The sequence below is a fragment of the Cheilinus undulatus genome, linkage group 14 (genome assembly GCF_018320785.1).
Source record: "Cheilinus undulatus linkage group 14, ASM1832078v1, whole genome shotgun sequence".
Lineage (NCBI taxonomy): Eukaryota > Metazoa > Chordata > Actinopteri > Labriformes > Labridae > Cheilinus > Cheilinus undulatus.
Genome location: NC_054878.1, coordinates 8,384,448 through 8,401,215, shown reverse-complemented (window position 1 = coordinate 8,401,215; position 16,768 = coordinate 8,384,448). Strand labels below are relative to the sequence as shown.

The following is a 16,768-nucleotide window of genomic DNA, read 5'->3' as shown; positions in this document are numbered from 1 at the left end:
GCTCTTCTTATCCTGGTCGGTTATGTTATAGTGTCAATTAAACATGAAAACATCAGCTTCAAACAAGACTTGGGTGATTTGAGATAAACAAAATTTGAGACACTACCTGATTTGAGTAGAGCTACCTCTGTCTGCAGCCTCCATTGATTAGCAGCAGGCCAACATTAGCACGCCTAGCTTCCATTCATTTTTACCCCACAATTATTTCTATCACACTCAGCTTAAATGTCCAACCATAAGAATAGCGCTGTGTCAATAAATCAACACTGAAAAAATGTTGAGACAATGGGCACGATGAATGAAAAGATGTAGCCTACTTGTGCATCCAAGAGAAGCAAAGCCAGTTCTGAGTCATGCGAGAGCTTTTTAGCGTCGTGTAGGGCTCGCCAACGAGGAAAAGCAAGTCCGATATTAACTCTAGTTTTTCCTTTCACTTTGCCAGAGGGTTTCCTAGACAAATATCGAGGCTTTTTAGGGTGGAGGGGAAGCCGGTGGCAGGCCTTCGGTCGGCCGCTTCGGACTGGACTCTGCCATTTACACTCCTCTCAGCTGTTTGGGAGAAATATTTACCTGCAGCAGCACTGCTGCCCCTGGGGGCGCATCTAGGAGGAGAGGGGCGTGTGCCAGAGGAGAAGGTTATCGCCCCAATCTGGTCCGGACAGAGTTATAAACATCCCATATGAACAAAACTACAGGGTACCGAAGTTTTAATTCAGTGTGTTGATACTGTACTCAGAAAAAACATTTACATAGCATATGTTTGATTTTTATTACATTTAAGTGTAAAATGTTGGCTATTCTACCTTTAAAGACATTCGTGGGAGGATATGCACAGTCTCTGCCATGCTGCAGCACACAGCCTTTTTTAAATCCCAGTGCCCTCTGCTAGAAACAAAAGTTACTTTTTAGGGGATTTTTTGTCCTCATTCCTACCTGGTTGGTCCGATCTTCCTCAAAGTTGTTTTGAAACAATCCTAACATCTTGGGCATTGTGCTATTCCAGGCCTCACAGACCTGCCTCTAACCCTGTTGTCTTAGACCCCTCAAAACAGGAAGTAGTTTTTCACATGCGTGGCCCTGCTTGGCCACGCAAACAAACCATATGGTTTTGATGAGTGGGTCACCTCAGTGTTGATGGCAAGCAATTCATTATAATGCCATTTGACAGGAATTCACCATAATTCTTACATGAAACATCGGTTTTCGTTCCAATTTACATGCATGCTCAAGACTTATTTTATTGTTTCCCTGTAGCGCCTCCTGATGACAACAGGAAATCAACCAATTCAGTCATTTTGTCACTCCTCTTTCTTTTGAACATGTCATTCTCAGATTTAGATGAAAAGGCCTCAGCTGTGTCATATCTTTACTCAGTAATCATATTGAATAGGCATTCAACTAGGACTGTATAGGCGTAGGTGACCAGCAGTGATATTCACCTTGGGGTGTCAGTAAGAACACACACAGGATGCCTGGACACTGTTGACTTTCCTTTTACTTGAATTTCCATTCAACAAAACAGCACAGTACTGTACCAATAAAGCCCACAGGTGTTGAGTCCTCTAATATGTGGCTAAGCAAGAAACACAAAAGATGCAACATAAATTAATTAACTTAGAATCTAAATCCTGCTATACAACCAATTATCTGTGCACTCACTAACAATGAACCACATGCATATACAAGGAGAATTCAAACTAAATCACTAAATCAATATGGACTAAAACATCACACAATACAAACTGCATAACTAGCAGAATACAATGGCTAAACTAGCATGAACAGGCAATTTGCTCCTTAGATTGGTAAAACAACATAAAGAGCACAAAAAGCATCAAAAGGTGAACAGTAAGATCAAATATATCAAATACTCACAGTTTGCTCATATAATGCACAAAACTCTCACCATGTGGCTTCAGTCAGTCCTCTCTGCCCTCTGCTCTGCCTTAGCTGAGCTTGTTAAGACTCCAGACAGCTAGGCTCCATCAGCCTCTTGAGAGTAGTTACACATCTAACCATCAGAGGGCGCTGTCACTACAACTGACAGCCTTTCCAACAAATCACTTATAATCCAAGGACACCTCAGTGGCGATGGATCTCAGATCTGTAATCACACCGTTTGACAGGAAGTCACCATAACTCTGAAATGAAACTTCTGATATTCTTCAATTTTCACATGTATGATCAAGGTCTGCCCCTCTACACACTGGAAGGTTTTTTTTTTAAGTGTTTCACTCTAGTGCCCCCTACTGGCAACAGGAAAGGACACAACTGTTCTTTTAAAGGAAGGGTACCAACACTTTTGTCCATGTGTGTATAAATTTGTTATGAGGGAGAAATTCACTGATAAAAGGACTTCCTGGTCTCTCACTTTCTTTCAGTCCATTACAAGCTCCTATTTCTGTGGTTAAATTCCTGTATAATATTTCTACCTAACGTTACTTATTTTCTTTCAATAAAAGCAGATTTGTATTCAAATGCAAGAGGGTCAGTGACAAACAAAGTTTGACAAGATGAAAAAAAAAAAAAAATTCCCAAAAACTAGTTTTTAAAGCATGCATTTGGTTCGTCAGAATGTAAATTTTGTATTTCGGTTGGTTTCAGGTACCTTAAAATACCATTTTTACATTTTTTGTCAAAAAGTTAGACTTAAATGAGCTGAAAATGTCAAATGGTGTAACCATAAAGGGTAGCAGGTGGCCTAGTGGCTAAAGGCGCTCCCCATGTACGCGGGCGGCCTGGGTTCGAATCCGGCCTGAGGCTCTTCACCGTATGTCTCTCCCCCACTCTTGACCCTGTTTCCGATTCTATCCACTGTCCTCCTCTATCTAATAAAGGCACAAAAAAGCCCAAAAATAAATCTTAAAAAAAAAAAAAAAAAAAAATGGTGTAACCATAAAAAAACTGCAATTATTTCATATTTTATATACCTATGGTGCATTCAAAGGTACTTGTGTAAACAAGTAATTCATCCCCAAATATCATGCGAAAATAGATTTTATCCAACAACCTTAGATTTAAATTAATGCTTTTTGGTCATACTGAACTGGGGACATGTGCCTAAAAAATCTCCATTTTCTAAATAACTGGTGGCAAATTTTGCAAAAAAAGTTTAAAACCATTTGATCCCCTTGTAATAGCATAGTTCTTTTTATGCTATATTCATTTTTCTGTACATTTTAATATTTTGATGAAAAACAGTGGTTACACCAATTGACACAGAGTGGTTACACCACCTGACCATGTTGTTCTTATACGGTTAAAGGCCATGTTTGTTTAAGAATCTGATACCAACATCACACTGAATACTCAAAAAAATCAACTGAACTGATTTTATATTTTTGTTTATTCATTAATAATTGACACACTTATCTGACAACAAAAATTGTTGGATGGAACTCACAGCTTTTGGTGTGATCAGTGAAAATCACATACAGAATCACTAACATGGGACAGCCCTGGCAGGGCCAACATCACCAGGAACATGTCTGACATTGTACCGAGGATGTAGACATAGGCTGTGTTACGGCAACACTCCTGATAGGTTGTATGGCATGGCTGTCAAGCTTGATGGGGGCAGGCCTTCCTGCGTTCACAGCCAGTAGCTGATGAGAGGCGGGGGACCACTGTTTTGATTAAGCTGAGGCAGGCAGGTGTGCTAGGGGAGTGTGGAGCAATGCAACACCGAGAGCCACCTCGTGGAGAAGTTTTGGAGCAAACAATAGACTGTTCCCCGGTTTAATTTATGTTTCCAAGTTTATCTTGTCCCGTGTTTATGTTATAAACAATGAACTGTCATCCGTCACCACTCTGAGGAGGAAGGTGTGGGGTCTGAAGCAGAGCGAGCTGGTCGAGGCGGAGTCGCATCGTGGCGGAGGTTAAGCTGCAACAGGTAAGGTCCGTCTCCCTTTCATAGAGCTTGGCAGCCACATGCTAGTATGGCACGGGCAGCAGGCGCCTGGAAACCCTAGACCAACATTGCGTTGCCCAGGGTCGTGTTTGCCGTGACAGCTGTGTCTGAAACCACACACTCATTCACTACTCCCTATCCACTCTATAGTGAGCTGCATAGAGTGGACTAGTGGATGCAACTACAAACCCAAAAATGATTTCGGACACTACTCCAGCCACGGGCGATCATGTCATCACCGTCTCACAGTTAAAACATTTGGCAACAACGGCTTGTAGATTTCCATGACAACGGCTGAGGATCTAAATTAAAAACAGAATTTAACTGAAAACTGATACTGAACGTAACGTGTTTTCACAAATATATAAATACTTAAAGAAAAAAATATTTGTGACTTAAGTGGTGAAAAAGTCAATTTTTTTGTGCTTATTATAACTTCTGCATAAAGATGATTGTCTCATGTCTTATAAAACTCACAGGGGAAAAAGTTACTTCATTTTATATCCTTCACATTTTTTTTACAGATTAAATGATTTGGTTAAAACCAACAAACAAAGAGTATAAAAAAGTTTTTATATGTGTTCCTGTGCTCCTCTCATTTGTCCGTCATGTTTAAAAGCAGCAACCGCGATGCATCATGGTTAAGATTTGCCATCGGCTATCCTCTACTTTTCACAATGCCTTGTGGGACAGAATGAGTGTACTATGTAGTGAATAACATTGCTCACTCAGAATTCAGACATCGACACAAAATGGTGTTTTCACTATATAGGTAGTTTACTATATAGTGAATGCGGAGTGATTTTGGACAAAGCCATAACTTCTAATCTGTGAGACAGGATGACTCACACAGCAACAGCCCCAGGGTTCGTATTCCCAAGGTACTCCCCACATGATCCCTTGAGGGACATGATTGTAGGACTTCTCCAGGTAGATTAAGGAGTTCCTCAGAATGTTCTCTGGGTCAACAGTCCAGACCAGCACTTCTCCACTCCTGCTGAGAACATGTTTATGTTGTATATGAACATGTTCTCTCAGACAATGAGATTTCTAGAACATCCTTGGAGAACCCTAAAAATTCTCCCAATAGAATTAATCACACACCAGGCTTTTTGTTTCTACAACTGCAAATCCACGACCCCAAGCCCTTACATCCCATCTACTGCTTTCAGAGACCCCAGAGTAGGCCAAGCCTAGAAGGCCTCCTTCGTCAGCCTGATGACCTCCACCAGTGGGTTTTCAGGCTGCCATCATGACATAACTTTGCAAACCAGATGGATATGCCCATTTCCTTGTTTTTCACTGATGGCGAATCCATCTTGCAAAGCGCCCATCTGAACCATTTGGGCCCTGTTAGACAGTGACAGGACCAATCAGCGACGAGGGACAATACTTTCAGATGCAGCGGAGTTGTGACGTAAACAAGCAGCAAGAGCTGGTGCAGTTATGGAGGAAGAGCTTAGCATGGATGCTTCTAAAGCACCAGTTTTATCAGAACTTTATGACATGTCTTCATGAAAAGAAGAACAAAGAACAGCAGTGAGTTGTTTTCTTTTCAAAAACGATCCTCCAAACGTTCATCCAATCACACTCTGAGTTTTTTTCAAATCCTCTGCCTTTTCCGAAACGTTTCCTATTGAAGCTTTCCTAGATGGATGTGTGAAACACATCCATCTGGCATGTCAGGTCAATCATGACAGGCACCAAAAGTCTTCTTGATGCAACTACTCTCAGTATGGAAGCTTTGAATACTACTTGGACTCCATGTCCCCAACCTCCCATGGTAGCACAAAACTTCTTATGGATGGAAGTTGAAAAATCTTCTAGGCAGGGACCTCCACCTGAAGTTCTCAGTTTATTTCACAACCTGTTGAGGATTACCAGGTCTGTCTGATGGCCTATCCCACTATCTGATCCAACTGGTGGTAATCAGCTAACAGCTGATCCCAACAGTTTAGTTGGGATTTTCACCTTTTTCAAAAAAGTTGAATTTTTTCGTACCAATTTTTGTTGTCTTTTTATTTCATTTTTTTCTTTCAAAATATTTATTTATGTTAATTTAATTTTATTTATTTATTTTTAACCTCATAGCTTTAATAACAATAACAATAACAATTTATCCCCAAAGGAAAATTCATTTGTCTGGTGGTCTGTTATCTGTTTAAGGTAGAATTCTAAAGTCTAATTGCTGTTGGTATGAAGAATCGCCTAAATCTCTCTGTCCTGCATCGGAGAGAGAGAAGCCGTCCACCAGTGTTGTTTCTTTGGTCATTTAGGGAGATATGAAGTGGATGATCCACGTTCCTCAGAATGGCCTCCACCTTCTTTATTGTGCGTCTCTCCGCCTCATCCTCCAATGAGTTTACTAGAGCAAAAATTGAAAACAGTTAAGAGACACCGGCCTTTGCAGCCACTTTCAGAGGCGCAGGTTCCAGAAAGAGTGGTTCCCTCTTTAATGTTGTTTAACAGTTTTAACTGTCTCTTGGTCTGTTTGTTTCATAATGTTTGACTGCTTTTACTTTCCTTGTATTATTCTTATCTCTCTTGTTGTTTTTACCTCTGTCTGTCTCTTTTAATGGCTCTCTTCTTACATTTTGGTCCTCTTGCTCTTGCAACCTATGTAGCAGGGTTCCTGTGTTGTCTGGGCTCCTATTGTTATTGTTGTTTTCATGGTGCCTATGATGTTTCAGTTTGCATGGTGTCTAATGATGCTTGCATTCTAATGATGTCTATGATATCATGGTTTGTTTGGTGACATTTGGGTTCTGGTGTCTCATGATGCTGTTAGTGTGTTATCATGATCATGTTATTCTTATGTTCAGGTTCTTGAACTGTGTGGGTTTCTTTAATGTTGCTGGTGTCATTGTTCTGTTGACTCTGTCTTTTGTTTGGGTTTTGTTGCTCTGTCCCTGCTTCTATACATCAAAGATGTCAAAGCACTTATTTTTAAATGTGCAATACAAATAAAGTCATTATTATTGTTATCATTATTATTATTATTTTTATGCTGACATCACAGATTAAAATACCATGTTTTTGTATTTCAGGAGGACAACGGTTTCACAGATCTTACTGCTGGTCAAACCTGAAAAATGGGGAATCAACAACCATCAGAAAGTAACATGGGCGACAGGCTCAGGTGTTACAAATGTGACTGCGTGTTACCTCCATGTACAAGCTTTGATGATTTCCACAGACAGACTATATATGGACAGGAGTACTATGTGTTCAATGGAGGACAATACTTCAGAGCAGTTGGCTACGATAATATGTACCAGTGCTCATATTGTTTTTATAAGCCAGTCAGAGATCAGGAGGAGAGGAGGAGACAAGAGGAGGAGAGACAGAGACAAGAGGAGGAGAGACAGAGACAAGAGGAGAGGAGGAGACAAGAGGAGGAGAAAAGGAGACAAGAGGAGGAGAGAAGGAGACAAGAGGAGAGGAGGAGACAAGAGGAGGAGAAAAGGAGACAAGAGGAGGAGAGACTGAGGAGAAGAGGTGAAGAACTGAATCAAAGACTGTCAGAGTCACTTAGACGAGCCACAGAGCAGCGAGAGAACGAGCAAAGAAGCGTCGTGTCAGAAGAGTCCGAGAGAGACATTCTGAAAGTGACTATGGATGAGTTTCAAGTGACCAATCAATCTGATAGTGACAGCGATGAGCTCCTAGAGATCCTGTCTGTAAAGACTAACATTTCACTTCAGAGTCTGAGTCTGAGTCAGCTGTCAGCTGATGATCTGGCCAAGATCCTGTCGGCCATGAACACACTCCTGTTTGATGAATGGATGAGTGCGCCCCCTTCCTTCAGCACTCTGCAGCACACTCATGTGTTCATCACAGAGCTGTGTGTGCTGTCTCTGCAGACATCTCTGGGTGTTTCTCTGCAGAGCATCTCTGAGCATGCTCAGTACCTGGTAGGCTCCATCAGCCAATCAGCATGTGATGTTTGTGAGAGTTTCCTGCTGAGCCAGGCCCTGTACCTGACCCTGATGCACTTCTTCAGTGAGTGCTCTGATTGTGACGTGGTGCTCATGGCCAAGCGATGGGCTGAAGAGGAGCTTTCCTCTGAGCAAATCTTCATCATAGAATTCCTCAGCATCCTTTTATCATCACTGCAGAAAACAGTGGAAAGAGCCTCTGTGTTTATTTTGAAGATGGAAATCCAGACCTTGAAGCTACTTTTATCCACGCTCACAAATGTTAATGTCACAGAAACCCACTCAGAGCTCACCCAGAGGCTCTTCGGACTCGTTCAAACAAACCAGTGGACCCCAGTGGAGGCGATGACTCTGCTCACAGTGCTGTCACAGAAATACACAGAGGATGAACCAATAAGTAAAGTCCTTATGTTAGTCCAGGTGTATGCGCTTCTTCCTGAGTGGACAGATGAGTCTGGACGCTCCCTCATCCATGCTCTGGACTCTGCTGACCCCAGCAGTTTTCATGAGGACTTACAGAAGACCCTCAGAAGGGAAGATGAGCGCAGTCTAAGTGCAGCTTTAGCAGAATTAAAGATGTTATGGAGTCTGGATGATGCAGTCACTGAAAAGATTGAAAGCATCACCACTGGAGTCCTGCAATATCAGGAAAATGCAGCTAAAGATTCACCACTCACAGATGATCCCTCTATAGGTGTAACCTCTGATGCAGACGTACAGAAGTCTCTGTGTCAGCTCTGCAGAGCAGTCTTTCACACCAAAGGCTGGTGGCCTACAGTCAAGATGATGCTGCACTGGTGTGCATTGATGCTGACTGAGAACAGTGAAGAATTAGATCCAGCTGGTTTGGAGGCAGATGCGTGTGTCATAGCCATGTTTGCAGCCCAACAAGCGCTCAAGAGAAACAAAGTTGACACTGTGCTGAGCTCTGAGGGTAACCCAAAGGAGAGAGCTGAGGAGTGGTCTGACTTCTACAAGTACCTCGGATTGACTGTCGACATAAATGCAAAGGAAACTAAAGAATCAAACAGAGATGCCTATGAAGCCAACATTTTATACGGAACGATCCCTGACTTTGTCTCAGATTATGTTCAGCAGGGAATAGAGGCAATGGAAACTGGGAATACCAGACAGAGTCGTCAATTCATCTTTGAAGGAAATAGTCTCAGTTTTCCCACCAAACTGGAAATCTCAAAGCTTAACGACTGTGATCCCCTGCATTTCGCTGCAGAGGTCCTGCAAAGTCTCATGGGTAAATTCCACAGTGAAGACAAAGAAGTCAGATACAGATTCATGAAGGCTCTTTTTCAGGTGCTCCACTCCAACATGACCAAAGACAAAGCCTTTGACAGCAAAATCCTCCGTGTGTTACAGAAGTTTACCAGAAAAGAACCGTCTCCCACTGAGGTCTTCATTCTGACTTCTCTGGAGAATCTCCTGCAAAACATTACCACAGAAACAGAAAGTGAGGAAAACAGAGCATCTCCTGCAGGAAGATGGTGTCTGGAGATTTTATTTTCTTCTGTGGAGCAACTCAAACCTTCAACAACATTAGTAGAACTCCTTCAGATGGTTGCAGACCTTGAAGCACAGAGACTGTGGTCAGCAGCAGAGTCTGTAAACCTCCTTGCAGCATTGGTCGACCATCATCATGATGAAGACTGCATTCAAATCAAGAAGATTCTACATTTAATGGCAGTATATCAGGTATCTTCACACTGGATAGATGACAATGATCAGTCTCTCTTGATGCTTGTGGACAAATACGAGACCAAACATCTGATCAAACATTTAGAGAAGAGCCTCAGAGATGAGAAAATCAAAAGCATTGACACTGTCTTTGATGAACTACGGAAGATGAAAGACATTGATGACCAAACACTGAATAAATCACACAGCATTGTAACTCATGTCAGAAGCCTGATCAGCACAGGTGAAATTAAAAAGCACACTGATGTAGGGAAAGCTCGAACCCTGAGTCACAGCAGAGAAACAGAGGACCTTCAGCAGGTCCTGGCAGTCTTATGCAATGCTGTACACCACTCCACTGGTCAGCCACACAAGGATGGAGAGGGGTGGTGGCCCAGAGACACTCAGATGATCAGCTGGTGTCTCTTGGCTCTGTCTGATACTGGGAGGCTGCTGGAAATGGGCACTGGAGAGGGAAAGTCTTGTGTGATAGCCATGTTTGCAGCGCTGCGTGTGCTGCGGGGTGAAAAAGTAGACATTGTGTCCAGCTCTTCTGTGTTATGCCAAAGAGATGCAGAAGAATGGAACAACTTCTACAAATACTTTAAAATGACAGCTGACACGAACACCAATAAAATGGAAGACTCTTGTAGAAGAGAATGCTACCAGAAAGATGTGGTCTATGGAACCATCGAAGCCTTTGCTGCAGATCACCTTCGCCAAATATTTGAGATGAAGGAAGTGAGGCCTGATCGCCAATATCAGTGCATCATAATCGATGAAGTGGACTCACTGCTGCTCGATCAAGGAGTACAGCTGACATACTTGTCCAGCCCCATGGTCTCCATGCAGCACCTTAACGTCATCCTGGCCCTCATCTGGGGCCATGTCAGCCAGTTCGGCTTCCTTTCTGCAGAGCACCAAACGTTTGTTCGAAGTCCTCCTGCTTCATTCTTTAAGGCCATCTTTGACTCCATAGACACAGAAGGCACTGAAATCAAAGATCCAGTGGACATTCTGAGGATTGCTGAAGAAACCGGCACCGTGCAGGAAGGATTTACAGAGGAAATCTATCAAGTTAAGAACGATGAACTTCTACAGAAACTCAACACTGTGAGTCAGGATGCCATGGTGGATTTCTTCCAAGAAGTCGAGGACTATGTTCCCTATGGCTTCACTGTTTACACTTTGGATGATCAGGGATCGCTCTGTCTGAGAAAACAAAGTCCGTACAACAACCAGGACATTCCAGAGCTTACGTTTCTTGTATTGGATGATGGCTTGTGCTGTACTCTCTATGATTCAGAGGAAGATCTCATCAAGCCCATTGCAGACATAGTCTTACAGAAGGTTCAGTTCACCCCATGTGAGAACGACAAAAAAAAGATCAACATTCCTGGATTCTTGAGAAATCTGATTGAGAAGAAAGTGCCTGTGTGGGTTCAGAACGCCTTTCTGGCAATGCAGCTGAGGGAAGAACAGGAATATGTTGTTCAAGACAACAGTGTCTGTCCTGTTGATTTCAGATCCACGGGCATCATAGAACTGAACAAGAAGTGGGGTGATGGTCTGCAGCAGTTTGTAGAGATAAAACACAAAATCAAACTGAGCACAATTTCAGTTGTGACAAATTATGTTTCTAACATCTCCTTCTTTGAAATGTACCATGGGAAAATATATGGAACAACTGGGACTCTTGGGAGCAAAGCTGACATTCTGTTTTTGCAGGAGCTTTATCCAAGTCTCTCTGTCTGCAAAATGCCACCATTCAACAGAAAGAAGTTACTTGAGCTCAAAGGAACATTGACAACCTCAGCTGAAGAATGGAAATCTGAAATAAAGCGCATGGTACTGGATCAGACTTCCCCAAAGTCATACAGAGAGGGAAGAGCAGCCCTGGTGATCTGTGAAACCATCAACAAAGCCAAAGAAATCTATGAAGAGCTGGACAGCATCATTCAGGGTAAAATCATTCTCTACTGCCGCAATGATAAGGACAGCTTGAGCAGAATAGATACCGAGCTGAACCCTGGGGATGTCATTGTTGCCACAAACCTTGCTGGGCGTGGCACGGACATCAAAGTGTCCAAAACAGTGAACAACAATGGGGGATTATTTGTGATACTCTCCTTCCTCTCCGAGAACACAAGAGTGGAACTACAGGTTTTTGGTCGCACGGCACGCAAAGGTAAACCTGGATCTGCTCAGATCATCATGTGCACTGAACACCAGCAGCAGTCTCTTAGGATGGCGTCCTCTCTGGAGGAAGCTAAGGAAACAAGGGATCAATATGCAGGAGAAAAGATCAATCACATGATGAAAGACATCACAGAGTTGAGGCTGAGGGAGGAGCTGTTTTCAGACTACTGTGGAACTCTTCGAGAAATTCATGCGAGCACAGATGACAATGAGAAAAAGGCAGTTGTTGCCATCATGAATGAGTTCTGGGGGATATGGCTGCAGATTAAATCTGAAGACATTGACAACTTGAAAAGAAATGATTTGAAATCAAGTTTGAAAGCTGATCTGTCATGGGCAAAAAGTCAGTGTCAAAGTCAAACTTCACCGTCCTTAAGCTTTTATCACTACATCAAGTTTGGGAATGTTGCCCTGAATAAAGAACAATGGGAGGTTAGCTGCAGGCTCTTTGAAAAAGCCATGGGCCAAGATAAAAGCTGGGCAGCGATAGCTTTCTACAGTCATGCATTCTGCACTATAAAGCAGAAGAATGAAGACTACCTCAGTAAGGCCAGACAAGACCTCGAGAAGGCAAAGGAGTCTCTGATCTATCTCAATGAAGAACTGGTAGTCTGTCTGCAGATGGTAAAAATGTCTCCTCCATCGACCAAGAATGAAACCAGCCTTGAAAAGCAGTTACTGACCAAGCAAAAAGTGTTGACTTACTTTGAGGAAAACATCAATGAGGCCATCAAAAAACTGGATGAAATAAAAGCAGAGGGGCGAGATGCAGTCGCCAAAAAGTCAAGAATTTCCTCTCTGGTGCCCAAAGATGAAGAAGACTTCCAAGAGGAAGCCAGCAACCTCTTCAGACAAGGTCTGCAGTTTGTGTTTTCTGTTGAGAAGGAGCCTCGCTTCCCATGGGAAGCTCTGGCCGTGTTTTTTATTGGAGCTCTACAGATCATTGGAGGTACTCTTGTTACAGCATTTACATTTGGTACATTTGCTCAAGTCGGCATGGGACTTATCTCACAAGGAATATCAGACTGCATCTCTGGCATAGAGTCCATGGTGACAGGAGACTTCAGCTGGAAATCATGGGCAATCCAAAAAGCCATTTCCATTGGTGTGTCTCTCCTTGAGTTTGGGATCGGAAAGCTGTTTGCAAAGGGCTTCAAAGCTTGTAAAATGCACTTGAAAGGATTTGGCAAAGAGCTTAAATCTATGCCGAAGTTTCTCACCGGACAAGCTAAAGAAGGCCTCAGTGCTGTTGCAAAAACAAACATGAAAAATGCAGGAAAATTAACAGTGAAAAAAATGGCAGAGGAACTCATAACCTATGGGCTAGGGAAAGCAGAGGAGAAAATCCTTAAACAAATATTAGCTGCCATTGAAAATAATGTCAAAAAGGGAATTGCTGATAATGTAAAATCAAACTTAGAAAAAGGAGAGCTGGGTTCATTAGTTGACAGCATCATCCTCTCACATGTTGTTGATGAAGAGCAACTTCAGGATCTTCTGAGGGACAAAGACAGGAAGACCAAACTGCTGAGCATTTTCACTGAACTGAGTAAGAATGCAGTCCAGCCGTTCTATGCAGACCTCAGCTTGCAGAACAAGCTGAACTCCTCCTTCCGTGGAGTGATTGACAAAACCTTGGCAGAATTAGCTGAGGAAGAAGTCAAAGGAAAAGCATATATATTTCTGAATGCCATCAAATTGGTCCATATGGGGGCACTGGCAGCAGAAGCTACTGCAGCAGTGCTCAGCCTTTCCAGCAAGTTCTTCCAAAATCTTCAGGAACGGCTGACGACATTCAAAAAGGACCATTTGTCAGAGGAGAAGCTGAAGCATCAATCTCCTCAGGACACTGAGATGCTCAAAGAATTCAAGCAGGAGTTAGCTGACACCATCAGCAATTTAGTGGCTGCTGCTTTGGTGGAAGTTTTCCACCAGAAGTTCTCCAGTTATTTGGTTTCCTGGATGCAAAGCAAAGCACGTGGCGTCATTACCCAATGTATAAGATCTGGCCTAAAGACTGACCGTACAGAGGACTTACTCAGAGCTGGTCAGAATATCAGCTATATCAAACACATGCCTTTAGACCAAGACTCTAAGCGTCACCCTGCAAAAGAAGCAAGTGAATCATTGAAGACACATGCTGAGAAGATCAAGGATGCCAACACTCCAGGAAACATTCTGGACATCAGAGTCCTGTCAGAAACCACTGGCACTAAGGTTGTACTCCTCACTGAGAACAGCCAGGGCAAGCTGACCAAAATGCAACAAGTACACCCAAACACCAACTCTGCTAATAAAGAAGTCACACTGATCTACAGCCCAAAGAGTGACAAGTACCCAGGCGGCCATTATGATGTGCTCATTAACAACCGCACAGTCAGCATCAACAGTGAAGACAAGAGCTGCCTTTTTCATGCTCTGGCACGAGGCATGAACCCGGACGCCAGTGAAGCTCAGATCTCAAAGAAAGCAGATGAACTGCGACACATGGAGGCCGACACTCTCCTTAAACAACCAGGCAAATGGGAGCCCTTCGTCAAGAGGAAGGAGTGGACTGACGCCATCAGAGGAGGAGACTGGTTCCTGGCAGAGGGAGCTATGTCCAACAAAAAGGAAAAAGTTGAAGAAACTTTAGAAATCCTTAAGAGGGAGGTTGGAAATGTTCAACCATACAAGAACTTGACAAAACACAGAAATGAGAATCCAGGATTGGGACAGTTCATCAATGCAGACCACCAGCCACCAGTGAGTTGTATCGTGAAAGCAGGAAAGTTGAACCAAAACAGCAAGTTAGCCAAAGCCATGCTTGAAGTGGCAACAGGCTCATCTACTCCGGACGAAAAAGCGATTGAGAAATTGAACAACTCTCATGGCCCTAATCTTCCAGCTGTCAACGTGCCAAAAGAGGTACATCGTGAGTTTCTCAGTTCAAAATCACCAAAATTCAGAGAGCTCTTAACTGACACCATACAAAAGGACGACGTGGTTGGCACCTTGAAATTGACAATTCTTGGTTCAATGCCAAGATTCAGGCTGAAAAGCAACAAGGACTTCAACTCCTTTAACACCTCACTGAGTAAAAGCAGACTTTCTGTGTTTGAAGATAGTTTTCCACATCACAGTAAAAAGATGGCCGAGAACTGGTTCAACCGGCTGAATGGAGTCATGACAAGCAATGATCTGAAAAAAATCACTGCATGGATCGACAACCGGGGCTACAATGATCAGAACGACTACTACAGGACTAAGGTCTCCAACCTACTCTAAATCAAAGGTAATATCATGGCTGATAATGTTTCACAGGCAAATGAAGTGACATAGTAATAGGTATTGAGAAATTGTTTTTACTTGACATGCTTTAACAGTATCAGCTGCACTCAGACTTGTAGAAACATTATTCTGATACTTCAGTATTTTTGAAGTTAGGTTGTCTAAGGTAGTGGGACCACTTTGAGACACTGAGAGGGGGTCACAAGATGCCTCAAAGCAGGGGTGTCAAACTCAGTCACAGCAGGGGCTGGATTCTGGATTCAGGACTAACCTGAGGGCCTAACCCGAACCCTTGTTTCACTGGTAATAAAATATGAAAGGGGAAAAAAAAAAAAAAAAAAAAAAACTTAGTCAGGAACACTCTCGTCATAGATTTGAACCATTTATTGCCAAATGGACTACAGTTAGAGTTGGCGTTATAGCTCTGCTTTTCGGAGTACTCCCTGGGTTAGCCAAGCAGCCTGCTTAGGCTTTCTAGGTAGTGCATGCAAAATCCCCTAAAACAAAAGAGCCAACACCAGTATTTAAGCTTGATACAAAATATTTTGTGCCGCATGTCTGCTGCAGACTGCTGCATGAACTAAGATACAAGCATGCATCCTAAAGGGGTCATGCCAGATTAAGTGATGTATAACAAAAACCTGTGTTACAGCAAACATACTGTAGACCCCCAAGAAATCCTATGATGCAGCATGCATCCTAAACGGGTCATACTAGAGTTATCTGATATGTGAATAAAACTCCTATGTGTTACAGCAAGCATGCTGTAGACCCCCAAAAGAAATTTTGATGCAAGCATGCATCCTAAATGGGTCATACTAGAGTTAAGTGAAATGTAAATAAAACTGTGACACAGCAAGCGTGCTGTAGACCCTTTTGTGACTAAGATGCAGGTGTGCATTCTAAGGTCCTTGGTTAAACTACTGAGCAAACCCAGCTAACCTCTCCTGATTCAAGGACTTAATTGTGCATTGAATGTGTCAAGTCATGAACTTTTGCTCATGGCTTTTTGAGCCGTAATGATCTCCTCTACACCCGGGTGAACATAGCGTTCATAAGCTGACGAGGACCAGCGTCCCAGAATCTTCAAAGTAGAAGCAGGAACCAGTTCTGCAGCGGTGGTAGCTGCTCCAATGCAGAAAGAGTGTGGGTGTAGAGTTGAGGAGGGAGACCACATCTTTGGCAGAGCAGACGGAGTCGTGAGGTGAACCAGGATCTTGACTTTTCCTTTGTTGGTCAGGAATAAGGGCTCGTCTGGTTTTGCAGATGGACAGCATTGCAGGCACCGGGTCATGGATGATAGGGGAAAGAAGAGAGTGTTAGTTTCTGAGATGACAATAGATGAACCTTTATGATCTCTATCTTTTTTAGAATGTTAAGATAAACTGAGTAAAAGTGATGATATACAGAAATATCAGAAACAGTGAGGTCGTACAAAGGGGAAATGCATTCAGAGTTGGATGTGTATTCACCACACCTAAGAAACCTGTAAAAAGCTGTGAGGAAAACTGTTTCAAGTAAAGATCTACATGTGCCCCAAAACACCCTTGTCTTAAGTGAGACACCAGCTTGTGAACTAAAGATAAAGTAAATGGAAGGCACTTATCCTTGCTGTCTGGGTGCTTCTTTTTAATACCATTGAACAGGAGACGAACGGAGGGGTTCCCATACAGGCTACATACTGCTGGATTTAAACATCTCAAATGGAACTGAATACCTGCTATACTTAGACAGGCATCTGCAAGACACATATACTCTTAAA

At 42.8% G+C, this 16,768-nt stretch overlaps 1 protein-coding gene across 1 annotated transcript in view; it reads left to right on the top strand.

Moving 5' to 3' along the window:
• The window catches only part of LOC121521043, a 45,145-nt gene that overhangs the window by 12,977 nt on the left and 15,400 nt on the right, over window positions 1–16,768 (top strand). Inside the window, exon 4 of the mRNA XM_041804757.1 lies at window positions 6,958–15,010. Within this exon, the coding sequence (XP_041660691.1) occupies window positions 7,003–15,003 (8,001 nt within the window). The 5' untranslated portion in view covers window positions 6,958–7,002 and the 3' untranslated portion in view covers window positions 15,004–15,010. The remainder of the gene's footprint in view (window positions 1–6,957; window positions 15,011–16,768) is intronic.